Here is a 12,280-nt window from a genome sequence, read left to right on the forward strand (position 1 = left end):
AACCACCCAGCCATACCCAACACCACCAATCAACCACCCAACTATGGCCAACACCACCAATCAACCACCCAACTATGGCCAACACCACCAATCAACCACCCAGCTATGGCCAACACCACCAATCAACCACCCAGCTATGGCCAACACCACCAATCAACCACCCAGCTATGCCAACACCACCAATCAACCCAGGCCATGCCCAATGTGCAGAGCAGTTCCAACTCCACACATTCTTCTCTGTCTCCCGACAGACGGCAGGCAAGCGGACAACACGTCTTGTATGTTACAACCTACAAATCTTGCACAGAAAACATTCCAAAATGCAATTAGCCTGAAACCAGCAGATTTTCATTCTGCTTCTCTGCCAACGTGAAGTCATTTTTACCACACTGCTGATGGAGGTGGCAGGTTTTTCATGGCATTCTTCAGCGTTGGCAAGGGAATTTATCTGTTTGTGATATCCCTCCCCACCAACAGAGTTTCTTTCAAACACCCTGGCTATTCACACTGATTAATTCCCCCTGTGTACACCTAGTAAAACCCAGTCCACAACACCAATACAGCTGTGGGACTGGCCGCAAATATCCCACTGATGCAGGTCTTTTGCAAGTAAGGATGAGGAGTGAAAAAAAGAAATAAAAGAATGAAAGAAATGCTTTGTATTTCTTGTAATACAAACAAGTATTTTTAGTGTTTTAGTGAATAAAATCATCCCTGGGCAACAGTTCAGTCAACCAAAAATAGGACAGATGTGTTTGTCTGCAAGTCGCCATCACGAAGCAGCTCACATTTCTCATGCATGACAGAAGTTCTCACACGCTTCTTGCATTTTCAGCCCAGCAGATGAGCAGATTCCAAAGGCAGGCATTCATCAAGGAGATAGCAGGAATTCCAGCAGGACAGGGACAGCCTCAGCCACTCACATATCTTAGATAAGGAAGGAGAATCAGCCTTTTCACAGCCCTAAATTGATAGGAGGATTGAGGAAAAATATCTTTACATGCAACGGTTGAATATATATTAAAGATATATTGCATTCTTCATGTATTTGGCACGTTTGTCCAAGAAATAATGTGATTATCATTGTTATCTGCTTTGCTTGCACATATAAGAGTGCTAGATAGCTCAGCAGCTGGATGCCCTATGGAAAGAGATAGTCCCCCAGGAGGACATGTCACCAAGACAGACTGTCTTTTTACATGAGCAGATACTAATGGGACAAGGGGGAATGGCTTTTAATTCAAAGAGGGGAGATTCAGGTTAGATATTAGGAGGGAATGCTTTACTTGGAGCACAGTGAAGCCCAGGCACTGCTGCTCAGAGCTGCAGATTCCCCATCCCTGGAGGTGCCCAAGGCCATGGATGGGGCCCTGGGCAGCCTGAGCTGCACTTCCTGCCTTTATTTCCAGCTTCCATTTGTATCTCTGTCCTTGCCCCTGCTTCCAACCTTTGCATTCCAGTTTTACCCACAAGTGTAATTAAACACGGTTGTGTTATTATTACCTCTTAAAGGTTAAAGACAGAGTGCAGCCAGGTAGCTTAGCACTAAAGCAGCCACGTCCCACATATTTTGCTCTTGTAATCCAATTATCCCTTACCGTCATTACTCATAGTTTGCAATAAAAACGAAAGCACATCCTAACTAGCTCAATGAAGATTAATTAACCTCACACCCTAACTGAGCATCCTGCACGCCAGGTTTCAAGTGAACCTCTGCCAGACTCAGCTCTGCCCATCGGCACTAAAAATGCTCCGGAAAAAATAATCCCAATAATTCTCTCCAGCTGCATGAGCAAAACACTGGAGAGGACGTGGATCCCTTCAGGAAGGGCAGTGTGAAGAACTGAGTCTGAAGGCCAAACTCAGCCAGGCACCACATCCCAGCTACAGGCTATTTCATGGTGCCTGGGCTCTCAATAATGAGTGGCATTTAACCTCACCTCTGAGCCCCCAAAAACAGCTATTTGTAGGGAAAACAACAAAATGCTCCTTTACTTCTAGCTTCCTTTGCAGGGATTTCTATTACTCAGAAGAATGTGAGAGGAATTCAATTACATCACACTTCCCAGGAGAGAAAGCTTTGTTGTTTGCTTCAGATTTTTACATCTTTAGTTTAAAATAATAAAATCAAGCAAGAGGACAAACAATGACGAAGCACAGACAAATAAAGGATGATGAAAGGACTGCGTTTTTCCTCCCCCCTGCTACTCACTGCAAAAGAATTCACCTTCCACTCAGATGTACAGCACTATCTGAAGCTTTCAGCAAAGCTCAACCCCTCTGGTGTGTTTCATGGAAGGCTGGGGATGTGTCATCTACCAGGTTCCATTCCAGTGCCTATTTTGGACTTCTCTCCAATGCAAAATGCACGCAGCACTTCATGGCATGCTACCAACATGGGATGTTCCTTTTGAGCTGCTGCTTCTGGAGCAAACAAGCAGGACCAACACATTACAGAGCAAACATGAGCAGCTTCTGGAGTCTGTGGGGCTGGGTTTGAGTTGTTCTTTTGTTGTTAGTTGCTTTTTCTATTTTTTTGCAGATGTGGAAGAAACATCAACTATCAGTACTGCAGGGACCACAGGAAAAACACATACCTGAAACAAAGCCCACAAGTACCAGAGACACTGGAAAACTCTGAATATTGGAGTCCTGAATGTAAACATGCTTTTCCACTTCAGGTCAAGGCAGCACATACTTCCTGGCTCAGCTGCAACACTTCCAACTTGCTGGAAATCCAAAGGACGGCAACGAGTAGCAGCGGTCAGGCTGTGCTGTTAGCCTGGAGGAGCACTGGGATAGCTACCCCTGCACAAGGTTGGCTTTGTTTCTCTTTAAGAAGTCTTCTCCAGCCCTGCATGGAAGGGCAGAAAGCTCAGACCGAATGTTTTCCAGCACATAAATGTAAAGAAAGTCCAATAGCACCAAACAAGGCGCAAGCCAGAAGCAGCAGGGTTTTAACTTGAGCCTGAGTTGTGACTCCAAACTGTGAAGTTTCTCATATATTTGTGAACCTTTTAGGAAAGCAATCACGACAGCAGCAGGCAGTGTTACTCAGAACAGGTGGCAGGTGATAGGTGAGCTGCCTGACCAGTGGTTATGTGGGCACAGAGCACCAACATGCTGGCACCACACCGGCGCTCCTGTGATCACCGCTCTGAAGCAGCTGCTGACAACACCACAGCTGTACAGCAGCAGGAGATAGTGCTGGTTTGCTTGCTGGCTGCACAGCTTTCTGCACCTCAGTACAGCTCTAGAAGAAATCAAGAAGCCCAGTGTTCTCTGCTACTGGATGTGCAGCACCACGAATTCCCAGGTGAGGCGTTTCATTCCACACAAGCAGTCAAACAAGTCTGATCTGTGCAAGGTTATTCTGCAGCAGGATCTATCTGCTCTGTTCCTACTTACTGACCTTCATGCTGCCCTACAAAACACACAAGCTCACTGAAGAGTCCTCATGTTACCAATCAGATGCCATGGACTCTCTGAGAATTCAGGGTGAGGAGATCTCTGCCTTCCTTTTGCAATGTTGGCAAGCTTGCAGGCTTGCTAACTACAAGCTTACGCATCGTTACCAAAGAGGCTCATTTCTGAGCTGAGAACACGGGTGAATTCATGAGGAATTAAAGCCATCAGCCTGTCCCACCAATACCCCACAACCTTCCTCACATCTCCACTCCTGGCCAAACCCTTCTTACTTGCACACCGCAGCTCTGCAGGGCTGTCCTGCATGGAGTTCAGGCTCTGCTTAACTCCTCATGACCTCACACACCACCCTGCTCCACTCCACCACACTAGCAGCTTCGAAAGCAAGCAGATTACATTGGCTGTCAGGAAAAAGGCTGAGAATGATGCAGATATATTTAACAGGAAGGGCATAGTTTCTCTAAGAAGCTACAGTTTGAGTCATAAAGTCATCACAGAGTCTAGAACAGTTGGGTTGGAAGGGACCTTAGAGCCCTCCCAGCCCCCCCTGCTATGGGCTGGGTGCCCCCCACCTCCCATCCATGACCTTGGGCACCTGCACTGCTCTGGGCATCATTTGATGCCTGCTGCTCTCCTAATCAGAAAGAGGACAAAAGGATTGGTGAGCTGGTTCAGTTGATCTTTACTCTTAGTTCCTGACAACACAGAAGAAAAGCTAGCTTAAGAAAGGCAATATTTGGAAAATATTCCATTAATGGGTGCCACCTTCCAGACTGTTATACCTAGCAGTAAGGGAGCTCAAGTCCAAGAAATCTCTGCTTCATATTTAGCCCTTCCTCAAATCCTCTGCACAGAAGCTGGAGTCACCAAAGCCCTCACTTAGGCAGTGCATAGGAACAATCTGCATCCCAAAGCACTGCTTGAAATGAAGTGTAAATGACAAAGTTTGCAGCCCAGCTCAATTTTGGTATCACTGGCTGGGACCAGGTGTGCTCACCTCACCCATCTTGCCACTCCTGTCAGCACTGCTCAAGAATGGGACTCTGAGACATCAGCCTGAAAGTGAAGTCAGCAGCTTCATCCATCAGCTAAAATGCTTCAAGAGCCGCCCTCCCTTCCCTTCCAGCACCTCGCCTTACACTGAAGCTCCTCATGACTCAGCAGAGAGGGGAAAAACGCTCCAGACATTCATCTTTGCATTCATCCTTTCCCTTTCTGCTCCTGATGCTCAGCCCCTCTGTCTCTAAGCAATGCCTGAACAAACGCAAAGCAGCGCGTGTTGGCCTCAGCAAACAGCCAGCCCTCAGGTCTCAGCAAACAGGCAGCTTTTGAGCCAACCTACCAGGAGAGCTAATGATCCAGACACTGATTTTCCAAATCAAAACCAGTCTGGAAGCACAGAACTGAAATCCCAGCAGACAGACACACAGCACACCCTCAGTGCTGAAAGACAAATGGCACTCGGAAACAAGCTGGCACTCACAGGGGAACAATTCCTCACCATGACCTAAAGCTGCATCAGAAATCTTATCAAAGGATGTTATTCCCACTGCACACCCATAGGAAGCCAAGCAGACTGGTTGCCTATTTTTGACTTTTCAAGGAGCGCACGCTGGAGGTGGAACAGCTCAGTGAGAGCTGCAGCCTCAACCCCAGAGCTGGGCTCCTACATCCTACATCCAACCAGAGGTGAACAAACCAACCCCAAACAGATAGCTGACAGATTTTACAGAATGACTGAATTATTCAGATTGGAAAAGAGCTCTGAGATCCCTAACCCAACCCATCCCATCGTGCCCACTGACCACGTCCCCCAGTGCCACATCCCCATAATTCTGAAACACCTCCAGGGATGGTGACCACACCACTCCCTGTGCAGCCGTGCCAGTGCCTGACTGCTCTTTTGGGGAAGGAATGTCTCTTAACATCCAACCCGATCTGCTGTTACATCAAATTAAGCTCCTCTATGCGAGGAGGAGAACCGTTATTACCACAAAGAAAAGCAGCGTGCTTCTTCATTTCTTCCCTTCCGAAACATGAAACTGAAAAGCATCAGCTACAAGTATTAAATGCGTGTGGGTGGCAATGAAACTGCTTGAAAAGCACATTTACCACTCCAAACCAGCAGCATCGTAACGCTGAAGAAAGGCAGGATTGAATGCCTGCTGCATGCATGCATGCATGGGTCCATAGAGCCTGTGCCAAGGAGTGAGGTGACAGCAGGAGATGCTCTGAGCAGTGCAGCAGCGACCTTGGCTGAGCTGTGTGACATGCAACTAAACTGCAGAACTCATCACTTTAAGATGTTGACACATTAGAGAGTTGGTGGGCTAAGAAGTTGAGGGGGAAATCTGTGGGAGATCCATTGGAAGCTCCTGAACAGAGCAGTGCTGGTACGACCGTACTGTACCAATAAAATACAACAAGAGCTTTTTATCCATCTTTTCAGCAGCCTGTTCTATATCTGAAGACAAATTGTGTACCCGACTTGTTTTCTCTGGATTAAGCAAGCCCGGTTAGTGCAGCTTTTCCCAAAGACTGTTTGCTATCCTTTGGGAAAAGGAATTGCAAAGTAAGCACCGCAAGGCTTCCTCAGCCATGGAATAAACAGCTGTTCTGTTAAAAACAAAGACAGAATATCCTTAAGATACCCTTAACGCAGCAGATAGAAAGGACTCATGAAATGAGAGATAACAATTAAGTAAATTAAGCATACCTGCAGGCGATGCCACACACGTTAAGGCAGCCAGGTCCGTCTCCTGCTGGACTATCACTGCTGGTGCTGAATTACTTCACGAGAGCTGTTGCTGCTATTTTCTCTCCACAACATCAGCCTGACCAGAAGGGAATGCTAATACAATTCCAACGGCATTGCAATGAACTGTCTTATAAAAGACACTTAATTATGTGCATATGAACACAGGCGCAGACTCGCTTTCAGGAGATTGCAGTTTCCCCGTCTGGGTGGCAGAAGAATGGGCTGAAAGATGCTTCAAAAGATCCTGCGAGGCTTTTATTAGCAGACAATTTACAGTTGTTATAAGCAGCTTCCTGAGCGAGCTCTGTGGGCAGCACTTAGTGGCTAGCTGCTCTGCGTTGCCCCTTTGCTGGAGGCTGCAGTTCCACGCTGCTACACATAGACCCCAGGGATGGGACCTGCAGAGCCCAGGCAAAGTCGAGCAGGGAATGCCAACAACACCACTGCAAAGTTTGTAACTCTGCATATATCAGAGTTCAGGAGATTCTGTTCACGTGCTCCTCAGTTCTTCACCTGGGACCTTGGCAAGGTGTTTCATAGTCTGAGAAGATGCACTCCATCCCAAATCTGCTGCACGGTCTCCTCACCCTGGGAGGGCTCAGCCGAAGGGCAGAGCAAGCACAGCCGCCCACTGCTCAGAAAGGCGATCCCAAGAGCGACCAGGAGGCACCGTACCATCCTCACGCCTCCCCTCCGAAACACTAATAGGAAAGCTTTAAGCCAGATGCCTGTCCTTACCCTCCCTTCACATCTGTAAAGCAGACCATTATCCTCGTCTCACCCACTGCAGCAGAGATTAGGAGCAGCTTGGCTCTCCTTCATTCTTCGCATCCAACCCAGATTGGCACATGGCCACAAGATGCCACGCATCCATTTGACGCTCCGGAGCACAGCTGGGTTCCCCAGCCAAGCGAGGGGTCTGCTGGGCACTGGGGAGCTCAAAGGGGTTAACAAGAGCCCCAAGAGCCTGGCCCTGCCCAAAAGAGCAAAGCCCCAAACTTCTGCACCAGAACGTGGACTTGTAGACACAGGGCTGGGATAGTTTCAGTTCAGATTGATGCAGGACCTACTCTGATGTATCTGTACAAGAGGAAGCCAGGTGAAGCTCTTTCCATTAAGAAGATTAATCAGAAAACCCAGAGTCCTATAGAATTGCAGCTGAGGTTCCATTGCTTAAATGGAACCTTGGCACATGGTTACAGCAAGGGATGAACACAGCACATGGCAAGGACAACGAAAGGGTCAGGCAGGTGGTTACAGGTCACCGGGGACACGGCTAATCTCTGACAACTCATGGGAAGTTAATAAAGGATTTGGAGAACAGAGCCTAATTACTGTCCTACTTTAACCTCAGTCAAGAGCTGCTTAGTAGAAACTATCCCCTATCAAGTGTGCTCAATTCCATTCCTGGGTTGAACAACTTTGTAATTGCTCTGAACAAGCACAATTAGCACAGATCTAAGACAGCTGTATTTTTCATTGGAGTTTCAAAGCTCACGCTGAACGACTGATTGCTGTTTGAGACCTGATGTCCATCAGCTTTCTAAAGGGGTTCAGGTCAGCACTAATCCTATCGTAACCAATAAAACCTCAATGGGAAGGGAAGAGCTCAAGATGCAGAATGGAAAAAGAAGCTACTTGAAAACACCAGCAGATATTTTAACCACGAGAAGACAATGAATCATAGAATCAACCATAGAATGGCTTGGGTTGGAAGGGACCTCAAGGATCACCAATCTCCAACCCCCTGCCACATGCAGGGCCACCAACCTCCACATTTAATACCAGCCCAGGCTGCCCAGGGCCCCAAACACCTCCAAGGACAGAACATCCACAACCTCTCTGGGCAGCCTGTTCCAGCACCTCCCCACTTTCATAATAAAGAGAGTAGACATCTGCTGTTAAAGGACACTGCAGAACAACAGGGGAAAGGACAGCAAAATACCTGCAGGTTGAAACAGATTTTAGATGATTAGCAATGCATGCAATAGCAGGGGCTCATCTGCAGATGACAGCTGAGGGCAGGGAAAGTGAGCGGCACTGCACTGCCCGCATACACAGCTGTCAGATGGAATAACCTCCGTGCTCCTCCTGCCTTTCTTCTGCACCAGCTGCAGCCATTAATGCATAATTGAGGAGTACAGGAAACACAAGGCTGAAGATGGAGCGTTTTATACCAAGAGCTATGGGGAAGAGGGAGATATCTGACAAACTTTGATTAGAAGCTGCAGTGGGATCCCAGCAGAGAGAGCAGGCAGCAATCATCCCATCACATGTCTATGAGAGAGACCTGGATGGCATCCGTACCACGAGCAGGAGACAGCCACAGCTCATCACACACAGCCGCGCTGTTGCGACGCTCCCTCTCATGCCCCTGTTTTATATTTAGAAGGGAATTTCTCCCCTGCCAGCCCCTCAGAGGGGCTTTGTCCCACATGTGCTCAGCGCCCAGCACAAGAATCACAGAAAGAAAAGCAGACAAATGGGCCTGGAAGGAACTTCAAGCAGGCATCTCGTCCTTCCCCTGCCCCAGGGCATCAATTACTACACTTGCTCTTTTTCTAGCTGAAAACTCTCCCTGGTGGGTGGGACACCAACCCACCCAGCCAGATGAATTGGTTGGACCTTCACTTTAACATCTTAACCCCTCAGCCAGCCCCGATAACACAGACCAGGCACCAAACTCCGCATCAGCACAACTCAGAGCAGCCGTAACACCTACTTCTGTGTGAGGAACTGATAACAGTGCAGTGCTGTGATGTTAACACATTGGCACTGAGACCCAGCACAGCCTATTTCTGAGCTCTGCTTCAGGACTGCTGTTCCTGGAAGGGAAGCCAGCCTGGCTCCTTGAAGACACACTTCTTCCATGATGCCCACAGCAGTGAGTCACCTTTTCTGAGAGTTTTCATCATCTGCTTTTCCGGGCTCTGCAGCACATCGTGTTTACCCTGAGCCAATCCAATGTAAGCTCTAAAGATCCTTGCAGCAGGTATTGCTTACGCTTGGATCGTTAACGAGCCTCCTAACGAAGCACCGCTGCGCTTCAGCAACTGATGCAGCAAAGCACAAACCTCCCTTTGACTCTGATGCTCACAAGTTTTCCTACAGACAGACACATCCAGCCTTAATATTAAGGAACGAGTTTAACTACGCTTCCTTCTATGAAACAGAATGAGAAGAACCACCCACATTCCCAGCAGTGGCAGTTCCCATACATTCTAACCAGTTGGTTCAGTTTTGAGGAGAAACCCAACTCTCATCGTGTCCTATCAACAGCATCACCCATTCACCCTTTAAGGAGAACTTCTGGAAGAAAAGTGCCATGTCCTAAAAACAAAACCAACCAGATAAACGGGCAACCTTACAGCAAGGCCAGGTCCAGAGGAGGGCCACTCAGATGATCAGAGGGCTGGAGCACCTCTCCTATGAAGAAAGGTTGAGGGAACTGGGCTTGTTTAGCTTGGAGAAGAGAAGGCTCTGGGGAGACCTCATTGTGGCCTTCTAATACTTAAAGGGAAAGTATAAACAGGAGGGGGAATGGCTGTCTATGAGAATGGTTAGTGATAGGACAAGGGGGAATGGCTTCAAACTGAGACAGGGGAGGTTTAGGTTGGATATTAGGAGGAAGTTTTTCACCCAGACGGTGGTGAGGCACTGGCACAGGTTGCCCAAGGAGGCTGTGGATGCCCCATCCCTGCAGGCATTCAAGGCCAGGCTGGATGTGGCTCTGGGCAGCCTGGTCAGGTCCCTGCACATAGCAGGGGGGTTGAAACTAGATGATCATTGTGGTCCTTTTCAACCCAGGCCATTCTAGGATTCTATGATCCTACTTGTCTGCAGATGCAAAGCTTTGCTTTGTTGGGTTTCTGTCCACAGGATCACCCCACGGCTGAAACCCGTTCATTTTTAAACAGCCACCTGAGTCATTTAAAACAGTGATTTTTGAAAACTCCAATACAGGAAAGGAATTAAGGCCTATTGTAGAGGGGGTGGGAACAGCAGGGTGAGCTCTGACTGTACACAATACCCCCACCTGGCACTGATTTCAAGTTCTGCAGCTCCTGATGCAGAAGAACCAAGAGATGAAGGTGGGCTACGAGCATCCTCTACCTGTGTGCATAATTCACCTCCCAGAGGGACACACACGTGCTCAAGCAATGCATCTTGGTGTTCTGATGAAGTTCCTCGGGGAACTTCTCTCTTACTGTGGTTTGAGTTGGAGGGGACCCTTCAAGGCCATCTGGTCCCACTGCCTGCAATGTACAGGGACACCCATCAGGTGCTGAGAGCTCCTCCAGCCTCACCTGAGGGTCTCCATGAATCACAGAATTGCAAGATTGGAAATGACCTGCAAGATCATCCACTCCAACTGTCCTCCCATCACCACTGCTACCTCAAGCACTAAACCAGACCTCATAGCTCCTCATCCAGACGTCTCTTGAACACTGCCAGGGACGGTGACTCCACCACCTCCCTGGGCAGCCATTGCAGTGCCTGACCACTCTCTGAGAGAAACAGTTCTTCCTTATGTCTAACTTAAACCTCCTCTGGTACAACCTGCAGCCATTTCCTCGCGTCCTGTTTGTTGCCTGGGAGAAGAAGCCTACATGGATGGGACACCAGCACCTCTCTGGGCAAGTAGCCCAGAGTGTAAAACATTTTTTCCTTATATCCAGTCTAGATCTCCTCTCTTTGAGTTGGAAACCATTTCCCCTTGCCGTACTATAGCAGACCCTGCTGAAGAGCCCGTCCCCTTTCAGCAGGGGGAAGGAGGCAGGAGATGTTCTGTTTGCTGAATCGATTGCATGGCTTCCATCCGGATGGCAAATGCTACCAGCACGCCGCCTACCTAGCAAGAGCTTAGAAGTGCATAATTCACCTAATACATCAGATTCAGAGAAACAGAAAGAGGCAATCTCAGCAAACTCAGGTCGGGCAGCCAGCTCACCATCTTCCTGAACAAGAACACAATGGGAAACACGGCTACAAAACCCCCAAAGGGCATCAGAAGGAAACAACTCTGGTGATGGGAGAGTGTGACGGCAGATAGGGCAGCGTCCACCCGCGCTGCTGACCGCAGATAACCCAGCAGGTAGCACAGACAAAACCACGGGCTGCGCCGCTGGGAGGAAGAGCTGTTTCAGAACAAAAGGGCCATCGACCAAACGGCGGTGGCATCACCTCCAAACACGGGCAGGACGATGAGAGCAGCCACATCGGGCGGGGCTGCGAGAGGGGCAGCTTTCTCAGGAGCTCCTCTCCGCTAAGAAAACACAAACCGGCCCTTCACGAACCCCTCGGAACAAGAGGAGCGTTGGCAAAAGGAACACGGAGGCTCGGAGCCGCCCGGCCCGGCACCACCTGCCGCCCCGCCCCGCCCGCGCCGTACCTGAGCGTGGGGCCGATGCAGGCCGTGTCGGTGCTTTCGATCTCCCGCAGGATCCTCTCGTGCTCCGCCGCCGTCTCTAAGCTCTCCAGCTCCGCCATCTTCACACGGTGGGGGTGGGAGGGGGGTGAAAGGGTGGGGGGGGAGTTGTTCCGGCGGGGCACCCAGCAGCGCCGTGCCGCCCGGCGGACCCCACCTACCTGCCGGCCCTCCCAGCGCCGCTCGGCACGGCCCGGCCGCAGGGCACGCCGGGAAACGTAGTGCGGGAACGCGCTGAGGCGGGAGGAGCCGTGAGGGAAGGAGGAGCGGGGCGGGCCCTGAATGGCGGCAAAGCGGGGCTGCGTGATAGCAGCACCTCGCAGTGCGTCACCACGGCAGTGACGTCATAACGTGTCCCCCATGGCAGTGACCTCACAATGTGTCCCCATTGCAGAGACCTTGTAATGTGTCCCCATGAAGGGACACAGCTCCGTGGCATCGACCTCACAATGTGTCCCAATGAGGGGCACAGACACATGGTGGTGACCCCATTACATGTCCCCATGGCGGCAATCTCATAACATGTCCCCAGGAAGGGGCATAGCCCCAAAGCAGTGACCTCACAATGTGTCCCCATGAAGGGACACAGCCCCATAGAAATGTCATCATAATGTGTCCCCATGGCATTGACCTCACAATGTGTCCCCATGGCAGTGACCTCCTACCAT

General features: G+C 49.6%; 1 protein-coding gene across 5 annotated transcripts in view; it reads right to left on the reverse strand.

Annotated features, from left to right (window-relative positions):
* The window catches only part of EXOC6B (exocyst complex component 6B), a 245,126-nt gene extending 233,425 nt beyond the window's left edge, over positions 1–11,701 (reverse strand). For all 5 annotated transcript variants that reach the window (XM_042811691.1, XM_042811690.1, XM_042811689.1 and 2 more), the window contains exon 1: positions 11,577–11,701. In XM_042811691.1, the coding sequence (XP_042667625.1) occupies positions 11,577–11,674 (98 nt within the window). In that variant the 5' untranslated portion in view covers positions 11,675–11,701. The remainder of the gene's footprint in view (positions 1–11,576) is intronic.
* Between the last annotated feature and the right edge of the window lie 579 nt (positions 11,702–12,280).

Source organism: Centrocercus urophasianus, unplaced genomic scaffold (assembly GCF_019232065.1).
Source record: "Centrocercus urophasianus isolate 14NV4802_14NV808 unplaced genomic scaffold, USGS_Curo_1.0 seq_13, whole genome shotgun sequence".
In the NCBI taxonomy this organism is placed as follows: Eukaryota; Metazoa; Chordata; class Aves; order Galliformes; family Phasianidae; genus Centrocercus; species Centrocercus urophasianus.